This window comes from Dicentrarchus labrax, unplaced genomic scaffold (assembly GCF_905237075.1).
Source record: "Dicentrarchus labrax unplaced genomic scaffold, dlabrax2021, whole genome shotgun sequence".
NCBI classification, from domain to species: Eukaryota; Metazoa; Chordata; class Actinopteri; family Moronidae; genus Dicentrarchus; species Dicentrarchus labrax.
The window spans coordinates 1,098,897-1,111,749 of record NW_026136712.1 but is presented as its reverse complement, the minus strand read 5'-3'; the positions used below and the strand labels follow the sequence as shown (position 1 = coordinate 1,111,749).

At 39.6% G+C, this 12,853-nt stretch overlaps 1 protein-coding gene across 1 annotated transcript; it reads left to right on the top strand.

Moving 5' to 3' along the window:
* Positions 1–716: 716 nt before the first annotated feature.
* On the top strand, positions 717–12,361 carry trub1 (TruB pseudouridine (psi) synthase family member 1). Its single transcript, XM_051417176.1, has 8 exons — positions 717–864; positions 939–1,037; positions 5,262–5,317; positions 8,511–8,592; positions 8,700–8,772; positions 9,729–9,868; positions 10,539–10,595; positions 10,719–12,361. Exons 1-8 carry the CDS (start codon positions 717–719, stop codon positions 10,898–10,900), a joined length of 837 nt encoding a protein of 278 aa, XP_051273136.1. The 3' UTR covers positions 10,901–12,361.
* Positions 12,362–12,853: the final 492 nt, after the last annotated feature.

Genomic DNA, 12,853 nt, shown 5'->3' with positions numbered 1-12,853 from the left:
CAACGTAGTTCCAAAAACGTAAGCATTTTCCGGAAAGATTTTTTTCCCCCTCCAAACTTTATTTAAAAAAGAATAAAATACTGTAAGAAACTCACTTCGGTACAAACATGGATCACACCTCCTATGGCTGAATACCGGCAATCAACATGATAACGAATAAGGAATAAAACCGTAAAATAATAATGAATAAACTAAATGAATTAAATAAGGGACTAGATTAAACCATACTGGAATTGGAAATTTTAGGAATTTTGTTCTAGCCAATATTTCAGTTTTTCCACATGGTAAAATATCCAAAACAAATTTTGCCTCAAAAATGTATTAATATTTTGTAATTTAGGTATTGGTGTGATAGGTTGTTCACCACCTTCATATAGGATTATTACCATTTCCGTCCAACAGATACACTATTGACCAAATTACTATATTATTTTTTTCATCAGTCTTCCATTAATATAGATTTTCTTTTAACTTTTACGAAAAAACCTTTTTGTGATATTTACTGTCATAACCAATACATCCAATTATTTCAGTCAAAAAGTCAAAGGTTATTTAGGTAATTTAATGTCATATAACTTTATGTTATTTAGCCTTGGAGTCTAGATAAGAAATAATGATGAATTAATCTTACCAGCAGGTGGCGGAATACAACAACGGCTCTTAGCCGCAGCTCGTGGTCACTACATAAGTAGAAGAAGAAGAACATTGGAACAAGCATGGCAGGAAGCATCAGCAACACTGCGGCTCCGGTAACTAGTTCTCTGTCTAAACTACAGTCTTTAAATGGACTGTTCGCGATATATAAGAAACAAGGACCGACGTCGGCAAACGTGTTGAATACGCTGAAAGAAGCGTTACTCAAAGGTAATACCACCGGAACGCGGAAATAAGTTTATTGTCATTTATTGAAGCTAAATGTGAAATGTGTTATCTTTCAGAAGCTGGTGTTCAAAACCCAAACCCGCGAAAGAGGAAGAAGCAGAGCCTGAAGATTGGACACGGAGGGACGCTGGACAGCGCCGCCAGTGGGCTGTTAGGTGAGCGGGTCCACGTGCGGCTGGCTGTTGTCATCCGGGCTAGTGGGTGCTCGTGGGTGCTAGTGGAGTTAGAGGGAAACACTTTTATAGACGTGTAGCGCAGGATTGTGGGCCCTGTTCCCAGCAGTCTCTGTGGGCCCTGTTCCCAGCAGTCTCTGTGGGCCCTGTTCCCAGCAGTCTCTGTGGGCCCCCTTACTTTTTTTCTTAAAAATAAATCTCTGGTGGTTATTATTGTACTCACTAATTAACTGTTCATATCATATTTCAACTCAATTTTATTTACACTTTTCACACAAACATACAATGTGCTTCACATAACAAACTTAAACAATATATGAAAACAATAAATAATGTTTTGTTAGGCTAAAAATTAATACAATAGAAAACATTACATGCAAAACAAATAAAACTATAAAAAAAATACAATAAACACAAAGGAGACAAACAGTGATGGTGATTTTGGGTGGGTGGGCTAACAAATGCATTACACTCATCACTATGTCACACAGCAGCAACAGTAGCATCACATCAAGTTACAGCAACAACATTGTATACTTTGTTATAGCAAGTGCTCTACGGCAACACTGTGGAGACATACCGAAATGAATGGCCTGATGCCAAAAAAATCTCTCTCCTCTTTACACATAAGCACATGCCAATTGCATTACAACATTATAGAAAAGTACCAGCAACAATTTGCAACACCATGTACTAAAAACAAAACTATCTACAAAACCAAAGCAAAAATAACAGTATTTGTAAAAGACAACGAGTTGTTTCAGAGCTTGGGCATACCTTATTTAAAAAGCAGCTCACATCGACGGCATTCCTGGGACGCAAACAGGTAAATCACATGTGATTAAAGTCTGGTGGTTTTTGGATGAAGTCCCTCTCAATGGGCAGCGTAGCCAGTCTGTTTAGCCTGTCCTGTCCATTTGTACTTCTTAGAAAGGATCCGCTTCAGTATACTGAAACACCTCTCTGACTCTGCAGATGTCATGGGGGTTGTGATGGCTATTTGTGTTACTTTCAGTGTTTCAGAAAAAAGTGCTCTGAAGATTGTGCCTGGCTTTCTCAAAGTGAGCCTTTGACTGCTCGACCATTATGTCACAGCACTGTACGGCTACTGACACATTATCAGAGCGCCGCTTCCTGCGCGGCGTTGCAGCAACTGCAGCGGTGTCCGCATCTGGATGTGGCTGATTGTCATCTGTGGTCAGCAGTTCAGATATGGAGCACGAAAAATTCTCCAGGCCCTGTCTCGCTTTGAGAGAATCTGTGGTCTTAGACGTGTACTTGGCAACCTGTGTGTTTGACAGGTGATCGGCTAATTGACTAAAAAGAGATTTTAATACAGTCCACAGTCCGTGATAGTGAATGCCTGTTTTTTTTTTTTACCCGCTCGTTGTGTCTCTGTACAGCGGTGCGGTGACCCTCATTGAGCTGACAAGCATTGTTCACTTTACCCAGCAATGACAACTTTACGCTATTTCCAAGGTGGCTCGTGCTGCATTCATGTTTCCTAATTTTGTCGGATAAATGTCTTAAATCCGCAATTCCTTGTTGGGTCCAAGCTGTGTCTCCTCCAAACAGCAAACATGGGAAACAGAAAAGTGAATTCCTAGCTACACTTGCTGTTAGCCAGTCCGTTCGCTGAAACCATGTAACACAAAATTACGATTTTGTCGTTTGTTCTTTTGTGTTATTCGAACATCGTTTGGTTGATGTGTTCCCAATCTCTGTACTTCCAATTTTTCCTCCAAAGACTTTAAAGTAAATTGATTAGAAAGTAAATAATCCACCTCGTTCATGTTCATGCTAACGCCCGCCATTACTACTGTTGCTCACTTCCCTCTCTCCATGTTCTACTACGAACTAGCCTCACTCTACAGTGGCTACTGCATTGTGATTAGTCGAGGGTCATTGTACTGTAGCTACTGCGCTGTGATTGGTCAAAGGTCACTGTACTGTAGCTACTGCGCTGTGATTGGTCAACGGTCACTGTACTGTAGCTACTGCGCTGTGATTGGTCAAAGGTCACTGTACTGTAGCTACTGCGCTGTGATTGGTCAACGGTCACTGTACTGTAGCTACTGCGCTGTGATTGGTCAAAGGTCACTGTACTGTAGCTACTGCGCTGTGATTGGTCAACGGTCACTGTACTGTAGCTACTGCGCTGTGATTGGTCAAAGGTCACTGGCCTTTGGGATGAATGAATTTAGCCCAAATGGGCAGCATATGAAGGGGGCGTGTCACAACACCTGTCAATCAAAAGTCAATGGAAGCTTACTCTACTGTGCTTGGGCTGAATACAATTAGCCCATTCACAGGAAATATCCTGGGTTTTTTTCTGTCAGTTTGGTGCTGTTACTGCTCTAGGTTCCACCAAAATTCAAAACAATATGTTCTAAGGTTTTTAGTAATAGTTTTTCATCTTTACTGTAAAAGATAGGGGGGGCTTAGCCCTGTTCGCCCATATATACCAGCCGTCTCTGGAGACAAATAATGTAAAAGCCAATGGTTAAAACCTTAAAACTAAGGCTATAACATTCTTCCAAATTAAAAGCCACATTAAAAAGCCAGGTCTTTAATTTCCTTTTTTAAACTAGAGAGAACTTACCATTCTTTTTTTTATTTTAGTATTTTTTTTTGGCTTATATTTGATAGAGAGACAGCTGGAGATGGACGGGGGGGATGGCATGCAGCAGGGGGCCACAGGTCGGATTCGAGCCCGGGCCGCTGCTTATATGGGTCGCCAGCTCTACCAACTGAGCTAAATGGGCGCCGAGAGCTTGCCGTTCTATTATCCAGAGGCAGAGAGTTATAGTTTAGGCATAAAAACAGGAGGCACTTTTATGGGACACATGTGGGCGGCTGTGGCTCAGAGGCAGAGCGGGTCGTTCCTTAATCGGAAGGTTGTGGGTTCAATCCCCGGCTCTTGGTGCCACATGTCGAAGTATCCTTGAGCAAGATACTGAACCCCGATTTGAGTGGTCAGAAGACTAGAAAGGCGCTATACAAGTACAGTCCATTTACCATGAAGAAAATTCAATCGGAAAGCAGTAGAGTTGTGATCTGGCTGGAACATGAAATGAAAGAAAATCTCTTATGCATGGAGGAGAAAGGTCATTGGGATAATGCCCGATGAGGTGTCCATTATCAGGAATTAGTGGACAGTGTGGAGGCCAGGACCGTCCATCCATTAATTCCTGATAATGGACAGCTCGTCGAGCATCATTCATGGTATGCCAAAGGAAAAAAAATCATTACTTTTATATTTTCAAGCGCTTTTCAGTCAGGTGATGTTGGAGAAGCTAATACAAAATATCAGTGAGTGGGGGCAGTGTAGGGGTTTGTGTGTGGTGTTCAGAGGATGAACTACTGAATGACTACACTCAGTGTTGTGAGATGTATTTATGAGAGATTCAGATTTCTGTTTACTTCAGCCCATTAATTTAGAACAATGAACAGACAGTTTCGCTGGAACTACTTAGTAAGTGTTCTACATCAGGTATTACTGGACACCCAGCAAACAATCAGAACTGATTATTCACCCAGATCATGGTATAACGCTTTGAACAACTAAAATAACTTTAGAATCAGTTCTAAAAGATACAGGCAGCCAGTGCAGTGTCTTAAACAGTGGATTGATGTGATCCATTTTCCTAGTTTTTAGTTTAGATGCTGCTGCATTAATTACAGTTATCTAAACAACTGGTTATAAAAGGGTGAGTGAGTATTTCGGCATCGTTCTGACTTAAAGGTCTGACTTTGCCAATATTACTAAAATGAAAAAAGGCTGTTTTTAATTACCTTGTTAAAATAAGAATTTAAATCCGAATCTAAAATTACTCCCAAATTTGTGACATTATTTTTAATCTGTTTGGTAAAGTCACCCAGCATTGAGTAAAATGTTTCTATATCTGCTTTGGGCCTTATTAAGATATATATTCCCTTATTTAGCTTTAGAGAGTTGCATACCTTTATGTCAGCGAGGCACTGAGAGCGTGTAGTGTGTTGGGGTTGTTTAGTGAGACAGCTACATTTTGATATTTAGTTATAATTATCGTTAAAACGGAACAAACATTCCCAGGGCCACTAATGAATATTAAGGCTATAAAATTGGCAAAATCAACAATCTGTACATCATTGTTGGGTAACACTGCCATCTCTCAGGGACGCTAGCAGGATTTCAGACTCTAATACTGTCTCTGTGTCTTTCAGTGGTTGGTGTTGGGAATGGCACAAAGATGCTCAGTACAATGTTGGCTGGTTCTAAGGTGAGTTTGTTTGCACTCATGTAAACAGTAGATACATAGTCAGTCAGCTGATACATACAACAAAGCTATAAAGAGCTACATCAACAAACCTGTTCTGCTTAAAAACCATGTGTGTATTTCCTTTTTATGACAAATCTCTCTTCATTGTAAAACCATAGCAGGAAGGAACATACCACAAATTTAAAGAAAACTGTGAGCAACAATGTGTGATGGTAGCTACAACAGAATGTATGTTACTATATAATGTGATAATTTCAAATGAAACTTAATTTGGATTAAACCGGGATATACAATACTGAAAAGAGAAATAATGACTTTAGGAAAACCGAAACATGTTGGATACAAGAAACCAAGTGTATTAAAGCTGCAGTAGGTAATGTTTATAAAATAAGTTTTTGTCATATTTGATGAAACTTTCACTAAATCCTGACAGTGCATGACACAGATAATCTGTGAATGAGAACAATCAGTTGGAGCCAAGAAAGATAGTTGATTGTTGGTCTCATTCCCAGGTTGTCAAATACGTTTATACAACATTTTCTTTCGGGTTTAAATGATTCTTACAACTGCCATTAGGAGCACTAGGAGGAGCCAGAGGAATAGTATCTCATGTACTGCTGTCATATAGTGAAAGTTTCAGCTAATGACATAATTTTTATAATTACCTACTATAAAAATAATTTGTAATTTGACACTTTAAGCTCACTTTTGGGTGGCTGTGACTCAGGAGGTAGAGCAGGTCGTCTACTAATCAGAAGGTTAGTGGTTCGATTCCCAGCTCCTCCTGCGGCATATCTGCTGTATATCGAAGTGTTCTTGAGCAAGATACTGAACCCCAAATTGCTCCCAATGTGTCATCAGTGTGAATGTGGATTAATGAAATAGTTTCTGTTTGTGATGGCCTTTACCATCACTTCATGAATGTGTATGAATGTGTGTGAATGAGTGTGGCATGTAGTGTAAAAGCGCTTTGGGTGGTTGAAAGACTAGAAATGCACTATATAAGTACAGTCCATTTACCATTCACTGTAGAGCAGTGTTGGGCAGTAACTCATTACTAGGAATGACATTACAGTAATACTATGACTTTCCCCAGTAATTGATAGTGTAACTAATTACACTCAGCAGCTGGAAATGTTTTCTTACTTTGATTTTAACAAACACAACTGGATTTTAATCATACTAAGTCTGAATTTTGAAGAGAAGACAAATGCCAATTTTGTGGGTAGTACCAGAAAAGTAACATAACTAGTAGTGTAACTTGTTGCTGTTGGCAGGGAGTAATAAGTAAAGTCATATTATTTTTGAAAAGAGTAACGAGAAATTATTACATATTTTGAGTGACGAGCCTAACACTGCTGTACAGTTGCTAAACCCTACCACACTTATTCAAAGTCAAAGTTTTTTTTTATTTTGAAATTCTGGCATGAAATTATAAACTGGTTTAGCTGGTGCTTTAGGGTTTTTATGCCTCTGCATGTTCAGGCTCACTGTGACCCTAATGTCCGTCCCTTCCCTGTGAATGCGATATCTCAGGAACACCTTTGCAGGAATTTCTTCAAACTTGGCACAAATGTCCATTTGGACTCAAGGATGAACTGATTACAATTTGGTGGTTTAAGGTCACTAATGGAATACCAATTTCTTTGGCCTTTATTCAGCACCATAACTCAGGAACAGAAGGAGACACTGTGACACATACATATTTTACAGTTAGTCAGACACTGAATTGGTGACACTTTTCTTTTTTTTTTCATCCATAAAGAAAGCTAACAATCATTGAGTCATCTGCAAACTTACCAATATATCTGTCACAATGGCTATGACAATCATTAGTGTATAAAATACACAATAAAGGGGAGAGAACATGGATTTCTCTCTGCATTCTGTTTATGAAGAAGTCAAGAATTCAGCCTGTGCTGGGGTCTATGCTAAAATTGCTGACTAGTTTGTCAACTAGCAAATGTATCTGTATGGTACGGAAAGCTGATGAGAAGTCAACAAAAAGTAGCCTGCCGTGGTTCCTTCAGCCTCTGAGGTGTTTCTATAGTAAATTAAGTAAGGCGATGGTAGCATCTTGCCCTCCCCTCTTGGTCCCATAAGCAAACTGAACAGGCTCCAGAAGGCGCTCTGTTTTAGGTAAGAGCTCTCCTTTTGATTAGCACCACACCTCTTCCATAGAGATGGCACCCTCTGCTGGATTAGTGACAGTTGGAAGATGTAAATTAAAAATAGGACCTAGTTGCTCACATGCTATATTATCCATGCCTTGGTTTTTCCTGGATCTACAACCTTGTAGATGCCACAAAATCCTACACACTCCTTTTTAACTGTTTTAGCTCAGTCTCAATGATCTCATTAGCCTTTTGTCCAGCAGCAGTTTTCAGTGAAACAGCTGATAAAGCCACTGCACACTACCTGGTCCTCACCAAGTGGCAGACCGATGCAGTTAGAGAAATTAATGTTGAGAAGGGATCGGTATGGGGATATACCTGGGCACTGAACTTGGGTACACATCATAGCAGCTTTGAGGGAAAACACTACGTTTGCACAGACAACTAAGTGAACTTTGTGTTGCTTGTTAGCTAGCCAGTGTAGCTTGCCTGTATCTGCTTGTCGGTTAGTTAACCTCATGGGATAAAAACCAGGGCGCATCCTCTACTCACTTGGTTTAGGCTGCACATACTGCTGCCCTACTGGTTTGTTATTAATGTTCCTTTGATAGTTATTTATAGCGTTTATGTAGTCCAATACTGTACAGATATTCACTTTTATTTCATCATTTTAGTCTTGTTACCCATGTTGAGTAAAGTAAGCAGAATAAATAAGTTTTTCTAGCTGCTTCCAGGTCCCTGAACAGCTTCCCGTGTGTATGTGTGTGCGCGTATGCTAAAATTGATAATGAGAAAAGTATTAAGCCAAGGTATCTGTCGGTACTGGTAACAACATTTTACCCTATGCCTACTGTTGAGTGCCCTGGTCCATTGAATTATTCTGAATGTTTGACCTGAAGGGTGTATTTTGTTCACGTGTTATCTTATTGTTAATGTTTTAGGTATATATCGCCAAAGGCAGTGCATACTTCGACCAAATTGAACACTTGCTTCTATTTATAGTTTGATATTTGGTGTTGAGAATGAGCAGTGGTTATTACACAGAGACAACAGATTGATGTGTGCTGTTTGTTTTTCAGAAATACGTTGCAGTGGGGGAACTGGGGAAAGCAACAGATACTCTTGATGCCACTGGAAGTGTGATTCTGGAGAAAGACTTTGGTAAATATTGAAGTACAAATTACATCATTTCATCCCATTCAGCAGTCTAATTTATGTGTGCAAACTTTACAGAATGGTGTTCATGTTTTTGTTTTTTTTTCCAACAGAACACATAACCAAATTGGACTTTGAGGAGAAGCTAAAAGCGTTCACTGGCGACATCATGCAAGTTCCTCCACTGTGAGTAACATTTGTGTATGTGACAGAAAACTGTTCAGGGGTTGAATCTGCAGATATACAATCCTGTGTTGTAAAATTACTTTAATGAATTAATGCCCTGTATCTTGTACACTGATCAGCCATAACATTATAACCACTGACAGGTGAAGTGAATAACACTGATTATCTGGTTATCATGGCTCCTGTCAGTGGGTGGGGTATATCAGACAGCAAGTGAACATTTTGTCCTCAGAGTTGATGTGTTAGAAGCAGGAAAAATGGGCAGCGTGAGGATCTGAGCAACTTTGACGAGGGCCAAATTGTGATGGCTAGACAACTGGGTCAGAGTATCTCCAAACCTGCAGCTCTTGTGGGGTGTTCCCGGTCTGCAGAGGTCAGTACCTATCAAAAGTAGTTCAAGGAAGGAAAAGCAGTGAACCAGAGACAGGGTCAAGGGTGGCCAAGGCTCATTGATGCACAACGGGTGAAGGCTGGCCCGTGTGGTCCGATCCAACAGACGAGCTACTGTAGCTCAAACTGATGAAAGAGTTAATGCTGGTTCTGATAGAAAGGTGTCAGAACACACAGTGCATCAGTTTGTTGGTGTGGGGCTTATGAACCCAGGTAGTCAGAATGTTATGATGATTATCAGTGTATATTCAACTTAAATGTGGTGCAGTGAAGTTCACTGAGTGAACCTTGTAGCCTGAGGTTGCCAGCAGGGCTTTACTCTCATATTATACATCTGCCACTTCCCCTGTAAAGAAGCTCTCCTGCCAGTGGCCGTGGCACTTCATGCAGGCAAACAGTCTAAAGTTGCAACATTTCGCACTGAGGGAAAATGAACTCTTCAGCGTGACGTAGTCTATAATATGGAACTGTGCAATATGTGTCATGTATACATCTTTCCAGTTAAAAAAGACTGGCATCGTCAGTATGAAGTGATTTATTGATTTTCATGTCATTTGTCATTTCAGCTACTCGGCACTGAAGAAAGACGGTCAGCGTCTGTCTGTCATGCTGAAAAAAGGTCATAAGGTTGAGGCCAAACCAGCCAGACCAGTCACTGTGTATAACCTGACCCTGCAAGAGTTTAAGCCTCCTCTCTTCACTCTGGGTTAGCACACATTGCTTAATGCAGCATTTCTGTGTCAGTGTTTCTCAAACATTTTACACCACGTACTACCTCACAAAATATCAGGCTGTCCAAGTACCATCATTATAACCCATGCTAAAATACAGTATTGTAGTTCAACCCTATTCAGCTCGACAGTTTACACAGGAGACACCTTTTAATCCTGAATGGAACTGGTTCAAGAACCAGAGCTAATTTGTTGAAAAAAATGTTACTCCTAGTCCACACTTCTCTTCCTTTTAGTTCCTGTTTGGAGCTATTATTGCAGTGTTTTTGAACCATTCATTTTCCCCCCTGTTGCTATCTTACCATCACATTTTAGCTCCTAACTAATCATGGATGTATCCATGTGCTACATGCATGAATGTGGTAAATGGACCTGTACTTGTATAGCGCCTTTCTAGTCTTCCGACCACTACACGCCACATTCGCCCTTTCACACGCATTCACTCAGTGATGGCAAAGCCCATCAAACAGAAATGAATGCATTCATACATTCGCACACCAATGCACAGCATCAGGAGCAATTTGGGGTTCAGTACCTTGCTCAAGGATACTTCGACATGTGGCAGGAGGAGCCCACTGTTTTCCACTGTTTCCATTTTCTTTTTATGTAGAATTTACAATTAAAATAGTTTTATTTCTATAACAGATATTGAGTGCGGCGGTGGATTCTATGTCAGAAGCTTGGTGGATGACCTAGGAAAAGGTGAGATTCATTCTATTTCACAGTTTCTTTATCAGCATCATTATGGAAAATGTTAGAATCTGAACCAAAAATCAACCCTGCTGACACTTAACCATGAGAATAAACGGTTCCTGTGTGCTGCAGCTCTGTCATCGTGCGCTCATGTGAAAGAACTGATTAGGACCAAGCAGGGTCAGTTCACCCTGGAGGAGCATGCCTTATATGAGGAGAAGTGGACCCTGGCACATATCCTGCGCTCTCTGCAACCCTGCTCACACTCAGAGCAGGGCCCGGATTGTACAAAACCAGCAGAAGCCAACACCTGAGGAACACACACACTGAACAAAATGAAAGTGGCGAGCTGGGGTTGCTGTCCCCTTAATGATTAGTTACCACTCACCTGCTTGGCTTTTCCTGTGAAGAGAACATCCTGTCTAAACGCGTCAAGTTGAAAAAAAGCACCACACAACTAATCGCAAAAAATGATCGACAGATTAATCAATAATGAACTTAATCATAGAGACTTACAGTGTATATTAAACACTCAAAGAAACATTTGCACACTGCATGATTTATTGATTTATGCATAAAATACTCTAAATAGTATACTTTTATACAGTTTATTAACATAATTTGTTTTGATTGTAGGGAATCTTTTAAGCTCAGCAGAAATATTAACTTAAAGGTGCTGTAAGCGTTTTTTGTTGTAAGTAAATAGCTCTACATTCCGACAGCCATCACAAAGTGTTCAGCCAGTAACATGGGTCTCCCAGTCACTTCTTTCCGCAAACAGAGGATACATTTGGTATCCTGTTCCCACTTCATCAAATCAGGAGCGAGAACTCCACAAAGAGGCAGCGCTCAAGAAGGCAGCAGAATTTCAGTGTGGGGACGAGGGGAGGAGGGGAGGAGGGAGGGGACTGCTAACTGCAAGTACTGACAGGAAGTTAGCCAAAATGCTGATTTCAATTACAGCACCATTTTAAGGTCCAGTCTGTAACATTTAGGAGATCTATTGGCCGCAATGGAAAATAATATTCATAGGTATGTGTTAATTAGTGTATAACAAATAAGAATTGTTGTGTTGTCATTACCTCCCTTGTTTATTTTCCTTCATTTAGAATCATTTAGAATCTAAATGAAGATAATGTGCATCCGTAATGGCTGTCAAAATGTTAGACAGTCTTGTATTAAACACTTATCAATTACACCTTCTGTTGCCATGCTGGAGAATACATTCATAAAGCATGTAAAATATATATTAGTCATTTTACCTGCAGATTTCTTTATGGAACTGCCATGCTGTTTGCTCTAAACAGTGAAAGTTTCTTTTCTTCCAATACAGTGTTGAGCTGTTTTTGGTTTTTTTTTAAGATTGGTGTACTCAACATCTGAAAGTGTTCAGATCAGCAGTGGTACTGCATGTGTAATTGAATTTGTTTTGCACTTACAAATTAAATAATTATTCAAGTGAAAATAACATTTTGTCTTTGTTAATAGTTAGTAAAAGGACTAACTAGGAATCACTTCTGATTGTCTGACACAACAGTGGAAAGCTTTAGTGCCTTTGACAGTAAAATTTGACTAATAAAAGCATAAAAAGTATGGGATGTATAGTTACTATGGTAGCTGTGATTGCAGTCTGTTCCTAGTGTGCTAGAGGTGAGATTTTCTAAATGCAGAAGTCTTGTTTTACATTTGCAGTTTTGTTTTGTTTTTCTGTTTCTTCCTTTCTTTTAAACCTAACTTTACTGCCTAATACCTTCCATAAATAACAGGAGAGGAAATATCTGACTTGGTGCATACTTTGTGATTTGAGTCTCTCAGCAGACTAGTGCATCTGCCAGATGGTGTAGTTCAATTAGGCTATACCACAATACAGTGCTTTAGTCTGTATTACAGGTGATAATGGTCCCACAGTATTGCTGATATAGAAAGTTACCTTAATGAATGAAAACCTGCATATTACTTTTTGAAACGAGTCAAAATTGAGACTCCTTAATTCATAATTTTGACTCATACTTTTGACTTGACCTCTCAAAATTTTATTTTTGTATCATTACAATGAAGTAAAAGTTTTTAAGTATCTGAAAATCAAAATTATGACTCACTTGTATATGTCTGAATTGCTTAATATAAAACATATTGTACTTTGTCAAAAATTAGGTGTACTAATAAGGCAAAGTCTTGACTTATCTCATGATCTCAACATTGTAATCTAAAAGATTTACTGCGTCAATCCCCAATGGGGAAGTTAATATTCTAATGGGTCCAAAATA

Bases quoted from the DNA above. Each gene is read 5' to 3' on its own strand.
- trub1 (XM_051417176.1), top strand. From the start codon at position 717: ATGGCAGGAAGCATCAGCAACACTGCGGCTCCGGTAACTAGTTCTCTG. The intron at 1,038-5,261 runs GTGAGCGGGTCC...TGTGTCTTTCAG, and splicing joins CGCCGCCAGTGGGCTGTTAG to TGGTTGGTGTTGGGAATGGC. The intron at 8,593-8,699 runs GTAAATATTGAA...TTTTTCCAACAG, and splicing joins GATTCTGGAGAAAGACTTTG to AACACATAACCAAATTGGAC.